Source organism: Rattus norvegicus, chromosome 17 (genome assembly GCF_036323735.1).
Source record: "Rattus norvegicus strain BN/NHsdMcwi chromosome 17, GRCr8, whole genome shotgun sequence".
Lineage (NCBI taxonomy): Eukaryota > Metazoa > Chordata > Mammalia > Rodentia > Muridae > Rattus > Rattus norvegicus.
This window is the reverse complement of record NC_086035.1, coordinates 9,865,979-9,886,327: the sequence shown is the minus strand read 5'-3', so window position 1 is coordinate 9,886,327 and position 20,349 is coordinate 9,865,979. Positions and strand designations below refer to the sequence as shown.

The 20,349-nt window shown below is 52.9% G+C and overlaps 3 protein-coding genes across 5 annotated transcripts in view; 2 read left to right on the top strand and 1 right to left on the bottom strand.

The window, feature by feature from the left end:
• Cdhr2 (cadherin-related family member 2) overlaps positions 1-4,349 on the top strand; it is a 35,720-nt gene extending 31,371 nt beyond the window's left edge. For all 3 annotated transcript variants that reach the window (NM_001427596.1, XM_039096513.2, XM_039096512.2), the window contains 7 exons: positions 75-152; positions 253-313; positions 401-525; positions 938-1,051; positions 1,132-1,209; positions 1,409-1,466; positions 4,127-4,349. In NM_001427596.1, coding sequence (NP_001414525.1) covers positions 75-152; positions 253-313; positions 401-525; positions 938-1,051; positions 1,132-1,209; positions 1,409-1,466; positions 4,127-4,270 — 658 coding nt within the window. In that variant the 3' untranslated portion in view covers positions 4,271-4,349. The remainder of the gene's footprint in view (positions 1-74; positions 153-252; positions 314-400; positions 526-937; positions 1,052-1,131; positions 1,210-1,408; positions 1,467-4,126) is intronic.
• A 20-nt stretch (positions 4,350-4,369) lies between these two features.
• On the bottom strand, positions 4,370-17,319 carry Gprin1 (G protein-regulated inducer of neurite outgrowth 1). The gene is made up of 2 exons (NM_001400700.1): positions 17,217-17,319; positions 4,370-8,275 (listed from the first exon to the last, which is right to left on the bottom strand). Exon 2 carries the CDS (start codon positions 8,119-8,121, stop codon positions 5,377-5,379), a length of 2,745 nt encoding a protein of 914 aa, NP_001387629.1. The 5' UTR covers positions 8,122-8,275; positions 17,217-17,319; the 3' UTR covers positions 4,370-5,376.
• Positions 17,320-17,546: 227 nt separating this feature from the next.
• The window catches only part of Eif4e1b (eukaryotic translation initiation factor 4E family member 1B), a 32,899-nt gene continuing 30,096 nt past the window's right edge, over positions 17,547-20,349 (top strand). The window contains exon 1 of the mRNA XM_039096186.2: positions 17,547-18,820. The gene's annotated coding sequence lies outside the window, so the exon portion shown is untranslated. The remainder of the gene's footprint in view (positions 18,821-20,349) is intronic.

Below are 20,349 nucleotides of genomic sequence, written 5' to 3'. Positions count from 1 at the left end.
GTGGCCGGGCTGAGGGAAGCAACAGTACTTAGAGAGGCTTGCGGTGTTCATGGGCTGCTGTTTGTCTATTCCAGGGCCCGAGTCAACTCCTACATGGACGCTTACTTTGTCTTCTCCAATGGGTCAGCCCTGACTCTTACCGAGCTGAATGTGTGAGTTGGGGTGGTCTGGGAGGGTGGGCAGGGGAAATCAGGACAAGAGGCTTCCGGGGGAGGTCAGTGACTCTTGGGTCTAAGCAGGGTTCTGTGGCAGGATGATCCGGAAAGACCAGGATGCATTGAGGCAGCTGCTGCAACTGGGACTGGTGGTGGTGGTGAGTGTACCCTCCCCCTGCCCCCAGAGGTCACAGGTGGGGGAGGGGTGCGGCTCCCACAGCGTCCTCTCCTTCCCTCTTCTCCAGAGCTCCCAGGAGACCCAGGAATTTAATCAGACACAACTGCTCACCAACGTCATCATAGGACTGGTGGTGTCTTTGGTGCTGGTCCTTGTGATCATGATCACGGCCCTCGTGTGTTTTCGGAAGAGGTACAGCTTGCATTTCTCCCTGTTCCTCTAGCTCTTTCTTGGCCCCAGTGCCCAGTGTGTGTGGGCTGGATAGAAAGAACTTAGGGTCAAACCTCTAGACCCCTAACCTGCAGAATGGGCTTTGTGCTAGATTCCTCCATGGATTTGGGGTAGAAATGCTGGGCCCCCCAAACTGTTACCATTTCCTCATGCCAGAACACAGTTGGTAGCTTCCCGAGTTTTACTCTGGCTATGACTTCTGGCGGCCCTCGTGTCTTTTGGCAACACATTCCCTTGGCTTTCGGTTTCCACTCCCTACAAAATGCAACTAAAATTATCACCAGCCAGGATCCTTGTGAAGCCACCATTGAGGGGGCCCCCACTAGGCACTGGGCCAGTATGTTGCAAATGTGACTTCCTCCCTGCTCAACAGCTACCACCGGAAGCTTCGAGCTATGAAGGCTGGCAAAGAGGCCCGGAAGACACCAATAGAGACGATGACCCCAGCTGCTGCTATCCCAGGGACTAACGTGTACAACACTGATCGGTGAGCAGGGGTCAAAGGGGAACAAGAAACCTTGTAAGATGGCTGAGGGTCATGGTTGCTTGACCAAACTTTCTCCCTAGGGCCAACCCCATGCTGGACCTCCCCACCAAGGACCTGGGATTGGAGTGCCACTCCTCCAGTGACTTGGACTATCACAGGTGAGTTGTATCTCTCACTACCAGATTAGAGGTTTGTGGAGGAGACAGAGGTGGTGAGGAGGAGGATGGTGGTGATGGTGCTGATGCTGCTGATGGTGATAAGGTTGATGGTGATGGTGGTGATGGTGGTGGCAAGGCCACAGACTGGGAGGGCTGGATCAGCTTGCTAACAATCTAAATCCAACCATTCTTTCTATAGCCTCAATTCCCTAGACGAGAACTCTGTGGACTTGGACACGGACAGTAAGGAATTCAAGGCAAGATGTGGGATGGGTTGGTACCTGGGGCTTCTGAGCTGAGACTCTTCTCAGGAGATGTGGGATTCAGGGTGAGTGAGGCCCAACACTGTCCCACTGTAATGTGTCCCACCTTAGTGGGTTGCTTGCTTTTCGCTCTCAGTTCTCTTCATCTGGAAATGATCATCAAAACACAGGCTCTGGGGTTGGGGATTTAGCTCAGTGGTAGCCTAGCAAGCGCAAGGCCCTGGGTTTGGTCCCCAGCTCCGAAAAAAAGAAAAGAAAAGAAAAAACAAAAACAAAAAAACAAAAAACAAAAACAAAAAAAACAAAACAAAAACCACAGGCTCTGCAAGGCTGGCATGGGGATTAAGCCACAGCGCGCGTGTAGTGTCATGATAGAGCACTTGCTGAGCCTCTGGGGGTCAGGCAGCAGCAACAGAACAAGGGAAGGAAAAGCCCTGGCCCAACACATGTAGCCAGGACCTCTGTACAAACGCTGGTAGATTAGGTGGGAAAGAAGTCTGGACGCAAGCAAAGGTAGCCAAGGAGAGGAAGGAAGCTCGATAAATAACCAAACGACAGCGCCACTATTCATTAACTAGGTTAGTTGGTTAGATGGTTGGTAGATGGGTCACACGCACACAACTTGAGCCCTTTTTTAGAAATGCCTGAGGAGTCGTAAAAGATGGCCTAGGGTAGATCAGGCAAGGGCATGCTCTCAAAGCTCTCCAGGGGACTCCAGCTTCTTGATGGGGCTTTTGCTTTGTTTTGGGGGGTTCTGTTTTGTGATGGGGCCTTACTCTGTAGCCTAGCCCAATCTCAAAGTTTCAAGTCTCCTGTCTCGGCCTCTTGAGGTGTGTTGGCTTGCCTGACTCTCCAGGCAACCTCAATGTATAGGAGGAATGGAGACTCACGGACTCAGTGAGGGTCTCTCTAGAGCGCTCCCCCTCCTCTCACAGGAAGTGATGGCTTTGGGCTCCATCAGCTGCAATAATTCCCTTCTTGGAAAGAAGTGGTGTTTGTACTGTCACAGCACCCTATTCTTTGGGCCCTTCACCCCACAGGACCCGCCAACTCTCAGGTCACCATCTTTATTTTTTCTTGAGGCCTCTCCTTCCTTCCTTCCTTCCTTCCTTCCTTCCTTCCTTCCTTCCTTCCTTCCTTCTTTCTTTCTTTTTTTCTTTTAAATTTTTTTTGAGACAGTTTCTCTGTGTGGCTCTGGCTGTCCTGGAATTCTCTCTGTAGACCAGGCTGGCCTGAAATTCCAAGGTCTGCCTGCCTTTGCCTCCCGAATACTGGGATTAAAGGTGTGCACCACCACTGCCTGCTTAGAGGACTCATCTCTTGGATGGATCAGGCTAATGGAAGCTTCTTTTGGGCTCATACAAGAGCCCAGATGTATCATAATACAAAGACTGACATAGAGACCTCCTCTAGATTGGCTCTCAGGAATGGGGATCATGGGCAGCCAGTCAGGCCCTGTGTGGCTCATCTCCGTGTGAAGATGGTTAGAGGCAAAATAAAACAAAACCCCCCAAACCCTAGTGAATCTCTTTGACACAACTGAGGCAAAAAATGTCAGGGCCCAGAGAAGGGCAATGTGGGCCTCCTATCCCCAAGAGTAGAGTTAGAGGTTCCTGACTGCCCTTTGAGCTGGGAAAGAACAGGGCTTCTGAGAGAGGAGTTAGAGGAGTGTGACAGACTGGCTGGGGGACAGAGAGAGGTTCTTCTAGCAATCCCTGAGTGGCACGACCTATAAGGGCTCTGTTAACGTTGTGAGCAACCCAGAGACCACCCAAGCCCCCTTGCCGACCAAGTAGCATGGGTGCAGATGCTCAGAGGCTGAAGGCTTGAGGCAACCTGCAGGGCAAAAGTGGAGTCAGGTCTCTGGGCTTTGGTAGAGATTACACTATTTAGTGCTATACCAGCTGCTTTGGGTTCAGGGTCTGTACCAACGGAACGACTAACCCCTCAGGGCTTGCGGGTACTCCACTGTTTACCAGGGATAGCGACATTTCCGGGTTGGAAAAAGCCCTTATAGTATCTGGGGAAAGGTAGGGGTGGCTCAGGACTCTGACCCTGTGGAGAAGGGGCACAGTCACTGCTGTGGACTCACCTAGCTCTCTCACAGGAAGGTGCATCTGTGAGGAGGAATGTGGGGATGGTGGGCTGTGTGTCTAATGTCACAAGGGAAGGGCAAGAGGACGGACAGCAGAGATGTGTGAGTGCCGTGATCAGGTGCAGGTGTAACCGTGGGTGACATTTCTAGAATAGATGGAAGATGCCAGATTCAAGCAGGATCCGTATTGTACCATGGACATCCACAAGAACGGCTGAGCAGTCTCCACCTCTCTCAGCAGGGGCTCCACGGCTATGCCAGGGAATGGAGGGACCTTGCCCAACACCTGGCCTACTTTAGGGTACAGGCGGCTGGAACTGTGACAAAGTTGCTTTTTGGCCTATGACTGGGCAGAATGCCAAAACACTGTGTTGTTGGGGTTAGGCAAAGGCCACAGATGACCCCCTAGGGCCACGCCACCTGTATACCACCCTTGGCCACTTCTGCCTCTGGGACACAGCAGAGTGAGCCTCAGAGAAACCCCAGCTGAGGAGCCATCAGCTGTCCTAGGGTCTGGGGCAAGAGCCCCATCTTTACCCTTCCCTCCTTGTCTCTGCAGAGGAAGGATCTTCCACACAACCCTCCTGAGTCTGACTCAGAGCCCCTGACTGCAGCGCTCTCAGGAAGGTCAGCAGGCACAAGTGGACAGCAGCAGAGGGAGCTGTCCTTCACCAACCCTGGCCTGGACACCACAGATCTGTGATGGAGACCCTCATTCTTCAAGCTCAAACCGTACCGTCTGCCCTCCCCTAAATATAATATATGCCTTGCTTTGCTTCCTACTTTCGATCATAGACGAGAGTTGGGGAAAGGTTTTATTACCAATGTATACTGTGACAGTTAGTAGCCAAAAACTGAGGCTAGAGGCTTACGGACCAGGACACTCAGTGGTTACAAGGAATGTGGGTCTCACAGCATTGTGGGTGGTGTGGGGAGAGGGATAAGAGAGGAACCTTTAAAAGACAGCTGTGAATGTCAAATGGGCCCTCCATCTTGTTCCCAATACCCAAGACCAGCTGTCACCCAGGTGATCGATGGCCTGAGACCTTCTATGAGCCTTACAATGACCTTCAGTCCTGTCTAAGACCCTCTGGCCTTTCCATGACTATCCTCTGTTGAGTCCCAGGGCACTCCTAGCCTTTGGCCTCTATGGGAACTGTGCATAGTGACTGGGTAGGGGGAGGAAATAGGGCTAGGGCACTGGGCTAGGTAGGGAGAGACAGGGATGGGGGTAAGATTACCAACAGCATGCAACAGATGCCCTGGCCATGGGGCCAGCACCATGTGGAGACCCCTCACTGCTCAGAGACTCACTGCCCCCCTCCCTCCCCCGAGACTCCTATTCAGAGCCTGCCTTTCTGGTGGCCTTATATCAATTCTGGCACACGTGAAAGAACACTTAAAGATCTGCATGCAGTCTTTCCCCATTCTGGGGACATGGCCCACTGGAAGCCTCAAAGCACCAGTCTGGCCGTCTCAGGAGCCTGCCTCAACTCTAGGGTGGAAGGGTGGGAGCAGGTCCCTGTGCTCTCCCAGTAGTTCCCGCGAGAGTGGAGCGAAAGGCTGTGAGGGCACCAGGGTGGAGTTGTCAGGGCTGGGTGTGTGGGCTCGTGGCCACAAAGGGACTGGATAAGGGTGGTTTTGTCAGTGTTTGGGAAAGAAAGGAGGGATTGGAAAGAAGTCCCTAAAGGCTGCTCACTCCTCGGAGGCGTGACGCACTTAGGGGTGGGACATAGCTTTCAAGGGCCAGACATCAAGAATGGGAGCCTGAGAAGGTTGGAAACCCGGGCCTACAAAAACGGGAACAGATCACTCGGCTGTGGGTCCCGCCCGCGAGCAGCACCGCGGCCGGCGCACACTCTGCAGCAGCGCGCGGAAGAGGCCTGGCGGGCGCTTAGCGGCGCCCTCGGCTGGCGCGGTGCGCACAGAGCCTGCACGGCCTGGGCCCGCACGGACGGCGGGCGGCGGCGCCGGCGCCCCTTGGCGGCCGTGCTCCTCGATCTGACGCTCCAAATGCTTCTGGATGGCCATGCCCAGCACCTCCACCTCCATGGAGGCACCGTACACTTCCCACGTCATGCCCTTCTCGTCCCAGCTCACGTCGCGCACCGGTTCGGCAGCCTCCTGGGGCGCCATGGCGGCGGCCAACACCGAGCCTGGCCGCACCCGCACCTCGGGGAAGACGGGAGGCGCGGCGGGCGGCGCTGCGGCCTGCGGAGTCATGGGCCCCGTGGCCACCGAGCGCGTCTCGGCGGCTCCCAGCGACACTTGCAGGCCCGCGTCCCGGCGCGATGGCGGCCTGGGCGCGGGGCTGGGCGCGCGCGTCGCCGCCTGGAAGCTGAAGGCCGGGCCGACCGCGCCGTCCTGCGGAGACATGGGGCTCACCGCCACCGAGACGCAGGCCTGCGCGCCAGCCTGCGTGCCCGCGTCCTCGCGCGGCGGTGGCGCTCCCGCGTCCCACGACGGCGCCTTGGTGAAGTTGTCGCGAGTCCGTGGCCCTGGCGGGGGCGCTGCACCCTCCGCGCTGGGGCTCTTCTGAGCTGCCACTGCGGCTAGGTCTTTCTGGCTGGTGCTGGCAGAGGGTTCCGGCTCTGGCAGGGCCCCGATGCTCCTGGTATCTCTCCGGGGCTGGGCTGAGCTGTAGGGTGTACCATCTGATTGCCTGAAAGCGGACGTGGCCTTGTCTGGAGCCTGAGGGACAGTCTTTGCTGAAGTCTGAGACTCTGCTTTTCTAGGAGATGGAGATGTAGATGCAGAGTCAGCCTTCCCCAGGGACACAGGCTCCACAGACGCCGTGGGGTCGACTTTTCCGGAGGGATCAGTCTTCTCAGACGGTTGTGGCTGCTCTTTTTGCAAAGACGGAGCTTCCACCTTTCCTGGGGATGTGGCACCTGGAAGCTGGGTCACCACTTTGACCCCAGATTTTGGCTCTGTGGTGTCTACCCGTGTGGAGTTCCCAGGATTCCCTTTCTCTGGGGCTCTCAGCTCTGGAACGCCTTCGGCTCTTTCTGAGGCGGTGAGATCCACCTTCCCTGGGGACACCAAAGCCGTTTTTCCTGAACTCGTTGAGGCCGTTTTCCCTAAAGTCGTGGAGCCCACTTCTCCAGAGGGAACAGTTTCTGCCTTTCCCTGGCTTGCAGAGCTCTCCTTGCATAAAGCCAGGGGATCAGCCTTTTCTGAGGCTGTGGGACTTGCCTTCTCCAAGGACTGTGGGTCTCCTTTTCCCTCAGTCACTGTTTCAGTTTTTGCAGCAGACAGGGACCCCAATGTCCCCAGAGACCCGGCATCTCCTGAACTAAAAGAAGACACAGGATCTGTTTTTCCTGAAGACTCAGGATTGCCCTTTTGAAATGTTTTTATGTTTCCTGTGACAGTCGTTTCCACCCTTCCAGAAGACCTTGGATCTTCTTTTCCTGAGAATAAGGTCTCTGTTTTTACCAAGGACACACGTTCTGCCTGCCCAGAAGACAAGTGTTCTGGTTTCACTGGGGACACAAGTTCCGAATTTCTTAAGGAAACAGAGTCCACTCTGCCTGAAGGTCCTGTGCTGTTAGCAGATGTAGGATCTTTCTTTGCTGGAACCATACCTTCCGGCTGTCCCGCAGACACTGGTTCTGCCATTCTCACAGACACAGGCCCACTCTCTCCTGTGGAGACAGGCTCTTTCTTCCCAAGAAACCGGGGGTCCCCTTTGCCTGAGGACAACGTTTCTGTATCCCCCGAAGCTACAGGATCTGTTATCCCCGAGGATGCAGGGTTCACATTTTCAGAGGTCACGGGAGCAACGGCGACTGAGGATACGTGTTTTGTCTTGCCTGATGATCCTGGGGGTAGCTCTCCAGAGAACCCAGGGTCTGCCTTATCTGGGGGTTTCATGTCGTTTCCCCTCGGAGACACAAGATCTCCCTCTCCTGTGGATTCAGGGTACTCTCTTCTGGAATACATGAGGTTCTCCTTTCTTGGATCCATTTTGCCTGAGGCTATAGTCTCTACCTTTCTTAAAGACCCAGCATTTTCCCCTCCTGGGGGCACTATATCCACTTTGCTGGAACATGCCGTGTCTACTGTTCCCAAGGACCCAGACTCCTCCTTCTTTGGAGCTGAGCATTCCACCCTTACCCCGGTCTCAGATGCCCCTTTTCCACAGATCAGAGGCTCTGTCTTTCCCACCAGCATGGACTCCTCCTTTCTCAAGGACCCAGCCCCTTCTTTTCTTGAGGAAGTAGAATCTTCCTGCTTCAAGGAGTTGGAATCCATTTTCTCCGAGGACGAAGGATTTCTGACCTCTGCGGCTGAGGGAGCTTCTACTGAGGACATGGGCTCCGGTTTCCCAAACAAAGTTGTTTCAGAGGCTTCTGAGGTCAAGGCTCCATGTGCCCTCACTGTCTCTGGGAGAGGGCTGCAGGCTAAGCTCCCAACAGGCTTCTCAGCACAGGAGGCCCCTTCCCCAGCCCCACTCGAGCTGCTGTGTCTGGAGTCCATGCCTAGGCTTTGGTCCAGGATATGCCTTGGGGGTGCAGGAATGGCCTTTGGAGAGGAGCATCGGTCCCTCATGACCGGGCCTCCAGTGCCCAGGCTCCCATCCTGTGGGGAGCAGAGGGATCACAGGGGGCTGGAGTCCCTCTGAAGCAGGTGAGGCCAGGCTGGGTCTTTAGGACTGACCATCTACCCTCACAGCCATGTTTGAGTTCAAGACAGTTGTCTGGTTCTGAAACAGAGAGAACAGACTCAGGCTTAGGAGACACTCCACGGGGGACAACTCAGTCTGTCCAGGTTCCTCACTGGATTCTTTGTCCACATCTGGTCCCCTTGTCGAGAAGGTCTCAGCTAAAAATATAAACCCAATCCTATCCCTCCCCTGCTTCATCACACCTAATAGCTTTCTAAGAAGCCAATACTCGGGGTTGGGGATTTAGCTCAGTGGTAGAGCGCTTGCCTAGGAAGCTCAAGGCCCTGGGTTCGGTCCCCAGCTCCGAAAAAAAGAACCAAAAAAAAAAAAAAAAAAAAAAAAAAGAAGCCAATACTCCCAGCACTTGGAATACAGAGGCAGGAGATATTCTCGTTTGAAGTCAAGCTTCAGTAAGACCAAACCCTGACAGACAGACTGACAGATGGACAGACACACAGTGGCTATGATCTGACTTTTAAACTTCACTGTCATTTCCTTACTCCGTCAGCCTCAGCTCATGCTTCTAAATGTGATGTATTTGTCTTCAAACCCAGTGGCTGAGGGTTGGGGATTTAGCTCAGTGGTAGAGCACTTGCCTAGCAAACGCAAGGCCCTGGGTTCAGTCCCCAGCTCCAAAAAAAAAAACAAAAAACAAAAAACAAAAAACAAAAAACCCAAAAAACAAAACAAAACAAAAAAAAAAACCCCAGTGGCTGAAAACTTTTAGTGTCACTGGGCCAGATGGGTCATTTGTGTGAGGGACACAGAGGGAGTAGTGTGACCATGGCAAATGACAGAGGACACAGCTTTTCCAAGAGGGGCCGAGTGCCGCCCCAGAGAAATGAAACCTGGGAACTGTAGGAGCTTTCCTAGTGTCTTTGGAAGAGTGAGAAAGCTGGACTTTGATGTAAAATATGCTAACTAATTCAAGATTTAAATAAAAACCCCAAACACGATGTGAGCCAAAGAAAACATGTCTGTAGGCCACTGGTTTATGTCTGTGTAGGCCCTGGGGAGCTGTGAATGGTCTGTCAGGGAAAGGACATGGTTGTGTGCTTTCAAAGACTGCTCTGAGATAGTGTGGCAATGGGGCTGAAAGGAGAGAGAAGTTGGCCAAGACCCAGCAGGAGGCCAGTCAGTCAGACTCTCATGAGCGATGCCTCACTCCTTCTCAGAGCCCCTTCTATACAATGGGCCCTGGCCAGCTACCCTGAGTGATCTAGGTGGGATACCACCCTGAAGGCAGAAATGAGAGCTGAAGAACCGTTAACTGGCTGTAGTGATGGTGTGTGTGTGTGTGTGTGTGTGCATGTGCGTGTGTGTGTGTGCATGTTGCATGTTGCATGGTCTGCAGAATACTGGGTAGGTAGGGATTACAGCGTAACAGTGCTGGGCTGGAGATCTGGGAGGGGAGGGAACTCTGTTTAGGGTGAGCTGAATTCGTGATACCTGGGGAGCATTTGAGAAGAGGGTCCTGCAGGCAGCCGGGCCTAGGAAAAACTAATTATTCACGAAGCAGCCAGAATGGGCATAGCTGGCGATTGCCTCTTACCTGTGTCCAGACCATCTCACCCATGCTCAGGCCAGAATCTCTAGAGCAGCGGTGTTCAATCTGTGGGTTGTGACTCTCTTAATGTTACATATCGAGTATCCTGCATTTCAGATATTTACACTGCGATTCATAACGGTAGCAAAATTACAGTTATGAGGTAGCAGTGAAAATAGTTTCATGGTTGGCAGGTCACCCCAGCATGAGGAACTGTATTAAAAGATCAGAGCACCAAGAAGGCTGAGAACTACTGCTCTTGAGTCTCTTTTGGCTTTCACACACCCTGAACCACCCATCAGCAAAATAAAATGAATCTGCCTTCAAAACCTATCTAGGACCTGGCTATAAGACCCCCCATTTGCTGGTTCTCTTGCCTCCTCTCACCCTCCTACTATCCTCCCTTCTCTGTATGTTATTTTAGCTCAGTGGGCTACCTCGTGGCTCCTTGACCATTTCCCTGCAGGTATCCGCATGGTCTACTCTCTGAGATCTTTCCTGGCCTATCCTGTATAAAATAGCCATCTCCAATCCTGGCTGTCCCTCTACATCCACTTTGGGTGTTGCTGCTGTTGTTGTTGTCATTTTGAGATAGGGACTCATGTGTAGACTGTGTGCTTCACTTGGAATTTGATATGTAGACCACGCTGGCCTCAAATTCTCAGAGATCAGCCTGCCTCTCTCTCCTCAGTGCTGGGACTAAGGACACCACACCCAGTTTTGTTTTACTGAATTTAAATCCAGAATGCTGTGGCTGCTAGATTCGTCGTAGATATATATTCGCTGAATGCTAGCTCCACGGTGGGGCACGCCTCTAATCCTAGTGTTTGGCAACAAAAGCAGGAGCTTGAGTTTGAGGCCAGCCTGGGCTCTATAGCAAGACCTGGCCTCAAAACAAATCATAAACCACACACACAGACACACAGATGCACACAGACACACACATTCACATACACTACACAGATGCATACACACAGGCATGCACACAGAGACATATACACACAGACTCACAGACACAAGAGAGATACACACCCACACAGACACACCCACACATACTGACACAGGCACATACGGACACACAGAGGTACTCATAAACACATACATAGACACACACACAGAGACACACCCACACCCACATGCACAGACACACACAGAGATACACACCCACATGCACACACACACACACACACACACACACACACACACACGCTTCTAAAGCAATGGGGACTTTGTTATTTTCATCCACGCATCAGAGTCAAGAAAGACCAGCACACACATGGAAAGTCAATTCCTGGTCCACATCAGCTCTGTGAAGGACTGAACCACCCTTCGAACACCTAGAGATATTACTCCTCGACCCAGACCCTTCTCACTCTTGTTGTTCTTTTTTTTTTTTTTCCCCCGGAGCTGGGGACAGAACCCAGGGCCTTGCGCTTCCTAGGCAAGCGCTCTACCACTGAGCTAAATCCCCAACCCCGACCCTTCTCACTCTTGTTGGGAAATTAAATCAGTTGTGATCTTTTAGGGAGGGCATTTATACATCTCCACACACATCCACAAGACGCATCGTGTTTTAGCCAGCTCGCTCCCTTCCTTCACACACACACTGCTGGCACACAGGGCACAGGAGAGCACCTGGTGGTGGGAAAATCAGGAAGAGGTGAGGGTGTGTGAGACACTCGCATGGACCGCCACGGACGCTGGAACATGTAGAGTGATGAGGAGAGATGCCCACGATCAGGTGAGCAAGCAAAGACACGTAAGGAATAACCAGGGATTCTAAGCGTGTGGCCAAGGAAAACCACGCACGAGTTCGTGGGATTATTTACAGCCAGACAATTCCAAGATAAAAAATCTCATGAAACTGTCATTGTGACGGCCTCTTTAAAGTGAGACCAGGGATCAGAGTGTGGAACAGCCTCCTCTTCACGTGCCCTTGGTGGTGTGTGAATCCGGGTTGCAGGTGAACACGGTACATGTGCTGTAACAATGGCTATGTGTCCTGAGAAGCATGGGCTGTTAGTGGTCTTGTGGTGGCTTGAATATCATGAGGTGTATTTAGTACAGTCCCAAACCATATGGGACAGCAGCTTCCTGTGGTTTTTTGAGGCAATCAGGAGTCTCAGGACACTTGAAATGCTATTGGTAGTATAGCATCCTGTCTGAGTCCATTTTAAAAAAGCTTACTTTAGGGGCTGGAGAGATGGCTCAGCGGTTAAGAACACTGACTGCTCTTCCAGAGGTCTTGAGTTCAATTCCCAGTAGCCACATGGTGGCTCACAACCATCTGTAGTGGGATCTGGAGCCCTCTTGTGGTGTGTCTGAAGACAGTGATAGTGTACTCGTATACATAAAATAAATAAGTCTTTAAAGAATGCTTATTTTAAATTACATGTAGGTGTTTGTCTCCATAAAGGCATGTGCGCATTCATACAGAGGAGGCCAGAGGCGTCAGATCCCCTTGCAGCTGGAATTGCAGGTGTTGTAACAATGGGTGCCGGGAACCGAACAGGGGTCTCTTGCAAGAGCAGTCAGTGTTCTTTTTTTTCGGAGCTGGGGACCGAACCCAGGGCCTTGCGCTTCCTAGGCAAGCGCTCTACCACTGAGCTAAATCCCCAACCCCGCAGTCAGTGTTCTTAACTGATAAGCCATCCCTACAGCACTACATCACCTTTTAAGAAGCAAACAGAAGGTGAGGTGTTCACTCTAAAATAACTGACAAAGAGCCATGCTCTCATGGCTCGGTGGTAGAGTGATTGCCGGCGTGTGCGGGGTCCTGGGTTCCATCTCAGCACTCTAAGAAAGCAGCAAGACAACAGCATCATCCTGTGGATCCCTAGACAAGGAACCCTGCCATTTATGGTCACTGTCAGGGGACATCCGGTGTGTCACACACTTTCAGCACAGCAGATTGCTAAGTACTAGTCTGACAAACGGGTGATGGAGACTTGGACTTTAGGAGGGGGAGGCTGGGGCTCTCACTACGTTTTGCATGGCTGCACTTTTTTGAAAAAATAGGGAAGTGAAATGGTTCTCTGGGAGGGCCAGTCCATCTCCTTAACGTGCTTCTAAGTCCCAAATATCACTTCCTTCCTTTGTAGGTATTTATCTTTTATTATCCCCTTTATACCCAAGTGCATGTGTGTGCACACACGCATGCGCTCACTTGCACACACACCATGTGACTGCTTTGTGCACAGCCATGGCTTGGAGTTCCCTCCCGTCTCGGCCCTCACACAACCTCTGCGGTTGGCATCTTATCAAATTTTAGTGCTCAGTTTATATATTCCTTCCTCCAGGAAGTCTTCCGGGCCTACTAGTTTCCATGCCCCCTTCCTACCACCCCTAGCCAGATTTCTTTTGCCCATGGATGGAACTATTGGAATAGCACAAGGGAAAGACTAAAGACCCAGAAGCAAGAGAGATCCCAGTACCCCCAAGTGCAGGAGACTGGGAGGAGTTGCTGAGGCAAAGGAGGGTGCACCTGCTAACATAGCACGTGCTGGACACCCATGCAAGCTCCTCGTGTTGGGGATAAGTGCTGTAGAATGGGTGGTCCCTGAACTCCGATACAGACAAGAGTGAGGAGAGGGCACTATGCTAGCGGTAAAGAAATGATCTCATTTCTGATATGAGATGCTGTGAGGACAAAGGACTGGGAAGCTGGTCTGGACGTGTGGCCAAGGAAGGCCCCTAACTTCTGAGCCACCCATGAGAAGGCCGGAGTAGAGCTGGAATCAGAGAGAGAAGACATGGGAGGAAGAGGTAGTAGCAGCCAAACATGAAAGGCCTTGGGAAAGGAGAGGTTGGGGGCTCATCCTGAGGTACTGAGTAAACACCACTGTGTTTAAAGCAGGAAGTGTGTGTGGAAGTTCTGCGGCCAGGTCCCTTAATTCACTGAGTAAAGTCACAAATATGGATTTCTTAAAATATATTTTAAGTATTGGCTCTCCCCCCCACCCCCACATACAATGAAGGCCAAACAAAAGAATTGTCCAGGTCGATTTTGTGACCTATCTTGTCCTTGGGACTGTGGAAAAGGATGTTATGAGACAGAGCGACTGGGAGGATGGGGAAGAGAAAGTGCCCAAGATCTGTTTGCCATGTTCCTTGTTTCCTCCTCTGGAACTTGACAACTGCCAGCCGGGAAGGGTCAGCAAACGCTGAAGGAGGGTGCCTTGGGTCGCCACTCCTCCTGCTTTCACACTGGTAACCCAGCCAGCCTTAGCTGTCTCCCCACACCAGCTCCTGCTTCTCGTGTGTGGCCTGGACGGAGGGTGCAAACAGTTCACTGTTCAGGAACTCTGAGGTTTCAAGCAGGGCCCTTCTCACTGACCCCCCCACCCCCACCCCGACTCACTCAACACCTCCTTCCCCACGGGGCCTGTTGTGAGAATTAGAGACGATGAGGGGTGTGCATGGTTCTGCTCACGTTAGGGCCAGGCTGTGTACATGGAAAGCCTGTTTTTATCTACTCAGCCTGTCAGAGCCCAGCTGTGCTCCCAGGAGGGGTTGGGGGTGGGGGGCTGAGTCTGAAATGGCTGCAAGCAGAGACAAAATTCAGCAAAAATCTGCCTTTAGGACGTGCTTGTTGGCCCTACGATGCTAACGAATTATTTTTAAAATCTGGTGTGTGTGTGTGTGTGTGTGTGTGTGTGTGTGTGTGTGTGTGTGTTTGCACAAAGTAAAGGTCAACCTTGGGTGTTGTTCCTCAGTAGCTGTCCACCTTGTTTTTTGGGACAGGATCTCTCACTGGGACCTGGGACTCACTCATTAGGCTAGGCTGGCCCACCAGTGAGGCTCAGGGACCTTCAAGTCTCTAGCTCCATGCAAATCTTTTTTAGGTGGGTGATGGACATCAACTCTCTCTAGTCCTTTTAAGTCAATTTTAAATAAAGGAGCAAACTCATCATCATCTGAACACTCGTAGTGTTCATGTGGAAATCTGATGTCCAGGCTGTTCTGGCAAACTAAGATTTGGGAAGCTGAGCGAGCTCCCTGCAGAGCAGCAGCCAGCTGGAGAGGAATAGAACGGCCTGAGGAGGCAAAGCAGCCACAGTCACCACCCGCCCTCTGGTGTCCTGGACACTGACCCTAACTGCACATCGACACCCGTCTCTGAGGCTGGGTGGGTTTAATCTTATCACCAGCCTGCCATGCAAGTTCCGTAGCCCCCAAGTTCTGACACTTCTCACATGCCAATAAAAGCAGGAAGTGACTTTGCCCAAGAGCTTACTCCATACAGAGCCCATACACCTATCATGCAGGCGACGGGCTCCTATTTCCCAAGAAGAAGGCAGAATGTTTGACGGGCAGGCATGGCCACATGTTAGCATGCCCCGTTTGGCAAAACCTCCCAAGAAGAGCTGGGTGTCCCAGTTCCTATTCCAAGTTCTCAGCTTCCGAGATGAATTGGGTCCCGTACAGGGGACGGACGGCTTGGCTGGATGTGGGTAAAGCTCCAATTTAGTCACTCACTAACCCGCTCTGTGACTTTGTGTGGGCTTTCCACTCTGGGAGCCTCCGTCTGCCACTCCAATAGCCCAGAGACAGATTCCAAAGGGTCTAGTGCTCACAGGTCTGCTGGATCCTTCCTGGTTTGGGAAGAGCTCTCAGTAGCCTCCGGACACTAGGAACCCCACACCCTCTCCCTCCACATTACCTCTGGAACACAGCTCCCTTAGCCCTGTGTGCCTAGCCCCGGATCTGGCACACCCAGACTCATCTTATCTTCTGGACTCTATGCACAGCACTTTCACAACGGGAACCCTCGCCATCTTCTACCACAGATGAGGACACAGAAGTAAGGGGGAAAGACCACCGAGGGCGTGAAGACAAAGGGAAGAAGACTGGGGTTCAAAATTAATTGAGTCTGAGCTCAAAGCCTGGATGCTTCCCAGTCTATGAATCAATGTCCACGCTCTGACGCTGACTCTTTTCTTTCGTCTCCGTGCGTGTGCGTGAATGTGGGCATCCTCACGCACACGTGGAAGCCAGCAAACAACCTCAGGTGTCAGCCCTCATCTCCCAAGGTCTTCTTGCTGTACACACAGTCCCTGGCCCTTCGGTTCCTAAGGATTCTCCTCTCTCCCCTCTCACAGTTGGAGAGCGTGATCCAGTATAGGTGGCAGGCTGAAATAACCCTGTAGGTGAATGGGCCAGCTTACCTGGTATGCAAATGAGTGAGTAGACTGTTGGTGGGAAGACACCAGCTGAGACCAGTCTGGGCCCAGGACCTGTGTCCTAATCAAGAAGACCTTGGTGTGCTCTGGTATACCCCATGTGTATAGAATGGCCTGTGCCTTGTCGGGGGTCACTGGGTCCCTGTGTGCCTCTGTCACCACATGCCTTACAGTCTCACCTTGGGGGAGCTAGCCTGTGTGTATAAGTCCTTGTGTTTGGCTCACACGTAGGGCAACCCTGTGAATGGAGAGATATAAGGCTAGCCTGGCTTTGCCTTTCCCTCTAGGATTTCTTCCCAGTCTACACCCCCAGCCAGGGCCAGAGCTGCCAGGCACCTGCAAACATCTCCTGCTATGGTAACAAGACTGACAAAAGCTTGTGCATGCTTGTGAGTGTGACTGAAAAATCCCAGTCTTCTGCCACCTGTCCCCTCATCTCCCAGTGCCCCCACAGCAACAATCCCCCTGGCAGCTGCCGCAGGTGAAGGAGTCTATAACAAAAGGCCTTCCTTGAGAAACATTCCCCAGGCCATCGGTCTGTCCATCCACCAATCCACCAAAGGGCAAGGATGGGTCTTCAAGGGTGTGCAGACTTGTGCTAGTGTGGGTTGAAGAAGAGCAGCAAGCTAAGAGACAAAGCAAGGGTGTGCACAGGGTCACAGCCTGCTCCAGGGTGTAGGGTACAGGAGGGCATAAGCACAAGTCAGAACAGGATGGTGATTAGATGTCGATTAGAGTATTGCTGACTTGGATCCAGATTGATGCTATGAGTTCGTAGCCCCAACTGGGTGCACTAGGTGGGTTGCACAGGTGGCCGGATGTGTGAATCTGATGGAATGACCAAAGCCCATGGTTGTGTGTGTGTGTGTGTGTGTGTGTGTGTGTGTGTGTGTACCTGTGGCCTCATCCAAAAATAAGATTCCCAGGCATGAATGCCGTGTGTGGCCACGTCCAGGACTGTGTGCCACACTGGGTGTGTGACGGGTGGGATGAATCAATGAAAACGGCCCCTCCCCCCGGTGGCGGGAATCGCCCCCTCCCGCACCCGCGGTGCGGAACAAAGCGGCGGGCAGCGGGGCTGGACGCGGGGCGGCCTGCCCACACCACAGGCCGGGACCGTTCACCGGGGCCCCGCCCCACCGCGCCCCGCCCCGCCGCCCCCGCCCCGCAACCCGAGCCCCGCGCGGCCCAGGACCCTGGACAGCGGCCCCGGTCCGCGCGCCCTGCGGCCCCACGCGCGCCCGCCGCTTACCCGCGCCGGCTCCTCGTAGCTCCGGCTCGCGCCGCGCAGACCACCCCGGTGCTCCCGGCCGCGCTGGCGGGCGGACCCGACTCCGCGCCGTCCCTGGTCCGCTGGGCGCCCCGCCCCGGGCATGCGCGCTGGGCGCACTCGGGGAGCCGGGAGGGGGCGCCGCGGGGGCGCGCGAGGGACGGCAGACGCCGCCCGGCCCCGGGGGCCGCGCGCCCGCCTGGTGCTCGGCTCGGAGCACCGGGGCTCACGGGCGGCAGCCTCACCGGAACCCGGGTCGTCCGGATCTGCTCGCTGCCTCGGCGAGGAAAGTTCCCGCGTCCCTCTCGGCCGCACTTCCGGCCTCTGCCCCCTCCGCCCCGCCCCCAGCCCTTTGTCTCGCTGCTGCCCACGCTCCTGCGAGTGGCGGCCCTGGGCTGGGAGGCGCTCTGTGTCCTCCCTGCAGCAGCCTCCCCGACGGGGAGTCCGCCCACCCTCTGGATCAGGGTATGCCCGGTCCTCCTCCTTCTAGATACTCTCCAACAAGTTCTCTTGCCGCTTTGAGCCTCAGTTTTTAGGTCTGTGACTAGTATTAAATCGCCTCATAGCCGTCTTAAAAAAGTAGGAGCTTGAAGCAGATGTTCAGGGAGTCCACTCGAGTGAACTGCTGAAGGCATGAGGACTCACTGCCCATTTCTCTCTACATTTGAGCAGAGGAGTGGGATCCCTCCCTTTGGACTTCTCAGATGACTTGTGATGTCTTGGGAGTGATAAAAGATCCTTGTGCCTGAACTGTGAAGTCCTATGCTAGATTACTAAGGCAAATGAGTCTTAGGCAGGGACGCAGAGCTGAAATTTGATTTATAGGTGTCATTGGCTCCCATGTCCAATCAGGTCAAGTGAATAGTCTATGCACATTTTTTCAAATATGGGTAAGTTTCTTGTTTGCAGTCACACCGTTCCTTAGCAGGTCGGATTGGGGTTGCAGATTTATACAGGTCACTTCCTGCAGCCAACACCTGGGCTTAGGAACCATTGCTTATCTGATCACCTTACCTTAGTAATAATAAGAAAACCTAGATGGCAAGTGTATATTTAAAATGCACAGGAAAAGCCAGGAGTAGGGATACTGCCTGTAATCCCAACACTCAGGGGTCTAGAGCAGGTAGGTAACCCTGAATTCTGAGCCAGCCTTAGCTACATAGTGAGAACTAGATCAGCCTGGACAAGACTGATACAGTAAAACAAGCAAGACAAAAATCTTAAAACCGTGGAATTTATGACAGAGATCGCGGGCCCGTTTTCAGGACCACGGACAGCGCACAACAAGCGTCGCTCTCTTACATTATTGGTGCTGAAAATGGTTCTTGGACTGCCCAAGAGGGCACTTAGCTAGCTCCAGAGTTTACAAACCCTGGTTCCAAATGCATCATTTCGCCTCTCGCCAGCTGCCCCCTCAAGGTGAGTATTATTGGTTCTCAGACATACAGGAAGCAACCGAGGCTTAGGAGGTCCATGAAACACACGGAAGTGGCAAGAACCAGCTTTGATTTACAGCAATCTCCCCAGAGGCGGAATGGCTCTGGAGCAGAACCAAGGATATCGCAAAGTCTGTGGCAGTCGTTCAGGTGAGGACTAGTTATCAGTGAAGCCGGAAGCCTCTGACAGGATGGAGCGGAGGCATCTCTTGCTTATTGGGGGGAAATCAAGTGGTCTTGGATGTTGAGAGAGGCTCCTGTTGGTCCTCTGAGGTTCTACCTTGTGGATGAAGGACACATTGGATGTTGGGGAAAGGAGGTGCCTGTGGGATGATTACCCTAACATGTGAGTTCACAGTTGAGCTCTATTCTTGGCAGCTGGAGGCACACCAGGAAACCCATCGACTGAGAACTGATGGTGGAGGTCACAGGTGGTAGGGAGGGAGTTGGCACATGGAGGGGAGGTATTAAACCAATAGGCAAGAGAGGGAGGAACCCTAGCACCACCCAAGGACCATGAGGCTGCTGTGAAAACAGGGAGAAGGAAGGACAGTGAGAAAGGAGACACCTTTCTCAAGACGTTTGAACCCTCAGAAAGAAAAAAAGGTGGTGGTGTTAATGCATCTGTAATTCCATCACTCAGGGGAGGTTATGGTCTGACTGGGCTACATAAGACCTTGTCATAAAAAGGGAAAAAAGAGGAGGGAAGGACAAAAATGAATGTGACAGCTTCCACAGAGGCAGAGGAGACTGAGACCGGAGGGGTGGGAGCAGAAGGGAGCGACAGAATGCCGGCAAGGGAGAGCAGCAGTCTGGAGGAAAGAGTGAGCCGCAGACCCTTGGGATGCCTCTGAGAGCCTGAGATGACTATGAAGGGCATACAGATCACTTGTGAGGTGCTAGGACACTGGCTGGGGAGTGAGAGGGGACCTGAGAAGGGAATGCAGCCAATGCAAGGTTACTAAGCCAGCTGCCACAGTGGCTGAATGGAGCTTGGTTCTGCTGGGAAGTCTTAGAAAATGGAATATCTACTCCAGAATCCTTCTGCTTGGAGGTGCTTGTTCATAGGGCTGTGGATTCTTCCCAGGCACCCCAGGCAAAATAATTCCACAGAATGAAGACTTCTCTTTGATAACGTCTTAGGTGGTTGAGAGTCCTCTTGGTGGGTGTGTCTGAATAAGGTCGACTATGAGGTCATGGTCCAGGCCATTTTCTGTCTGTGTTCTCTGCTGGGTCCTCTGACTGCTTCTGTTCCAAAGAGATTTGTTAATATGATCATAATTTGAAATTTCTGGACAACCGGCACTTGCTGGAGCAGGTAAGGAACTGAAAACAGGCAAGAAAGTAGTGGCAGTGCCCTCCTCCCAATCCCTGTGCAAGGTCACTGAATTTCAAGTCACCATTTATAACACTAAGCTTCCAGGGGTCTGCAAATACCCAGCATAGGATAGCTCTCATGGAGAGTACCTCTGTTAATAGCAAGCCTGACATGGATGTCCTTTGTCATGTGACAACCCCATTTTCCTTCAGGGGCTACTTCTGCACCCATCTATGGAGCAGGGAGTGATCCAGATCTGGCCAACAACTATCCAGTAATTCATTCTTGGAATGGGGGAAAAGCAGGGTACCAAACCCAGAACAAGCGACTCTCATAGTTTCTGTAATTTTAGGTGTTGATT

Bases quoted from the DNA above. Each gene is read 5' to 3' on its own strand.
- Gprin1 (NM_001400700.1), bottom strand. From the start codon at position 8,121: ATGAGGGACCGATGCTCCTCTCCAAAGGCCATTCCTGCACCCCCAAGG.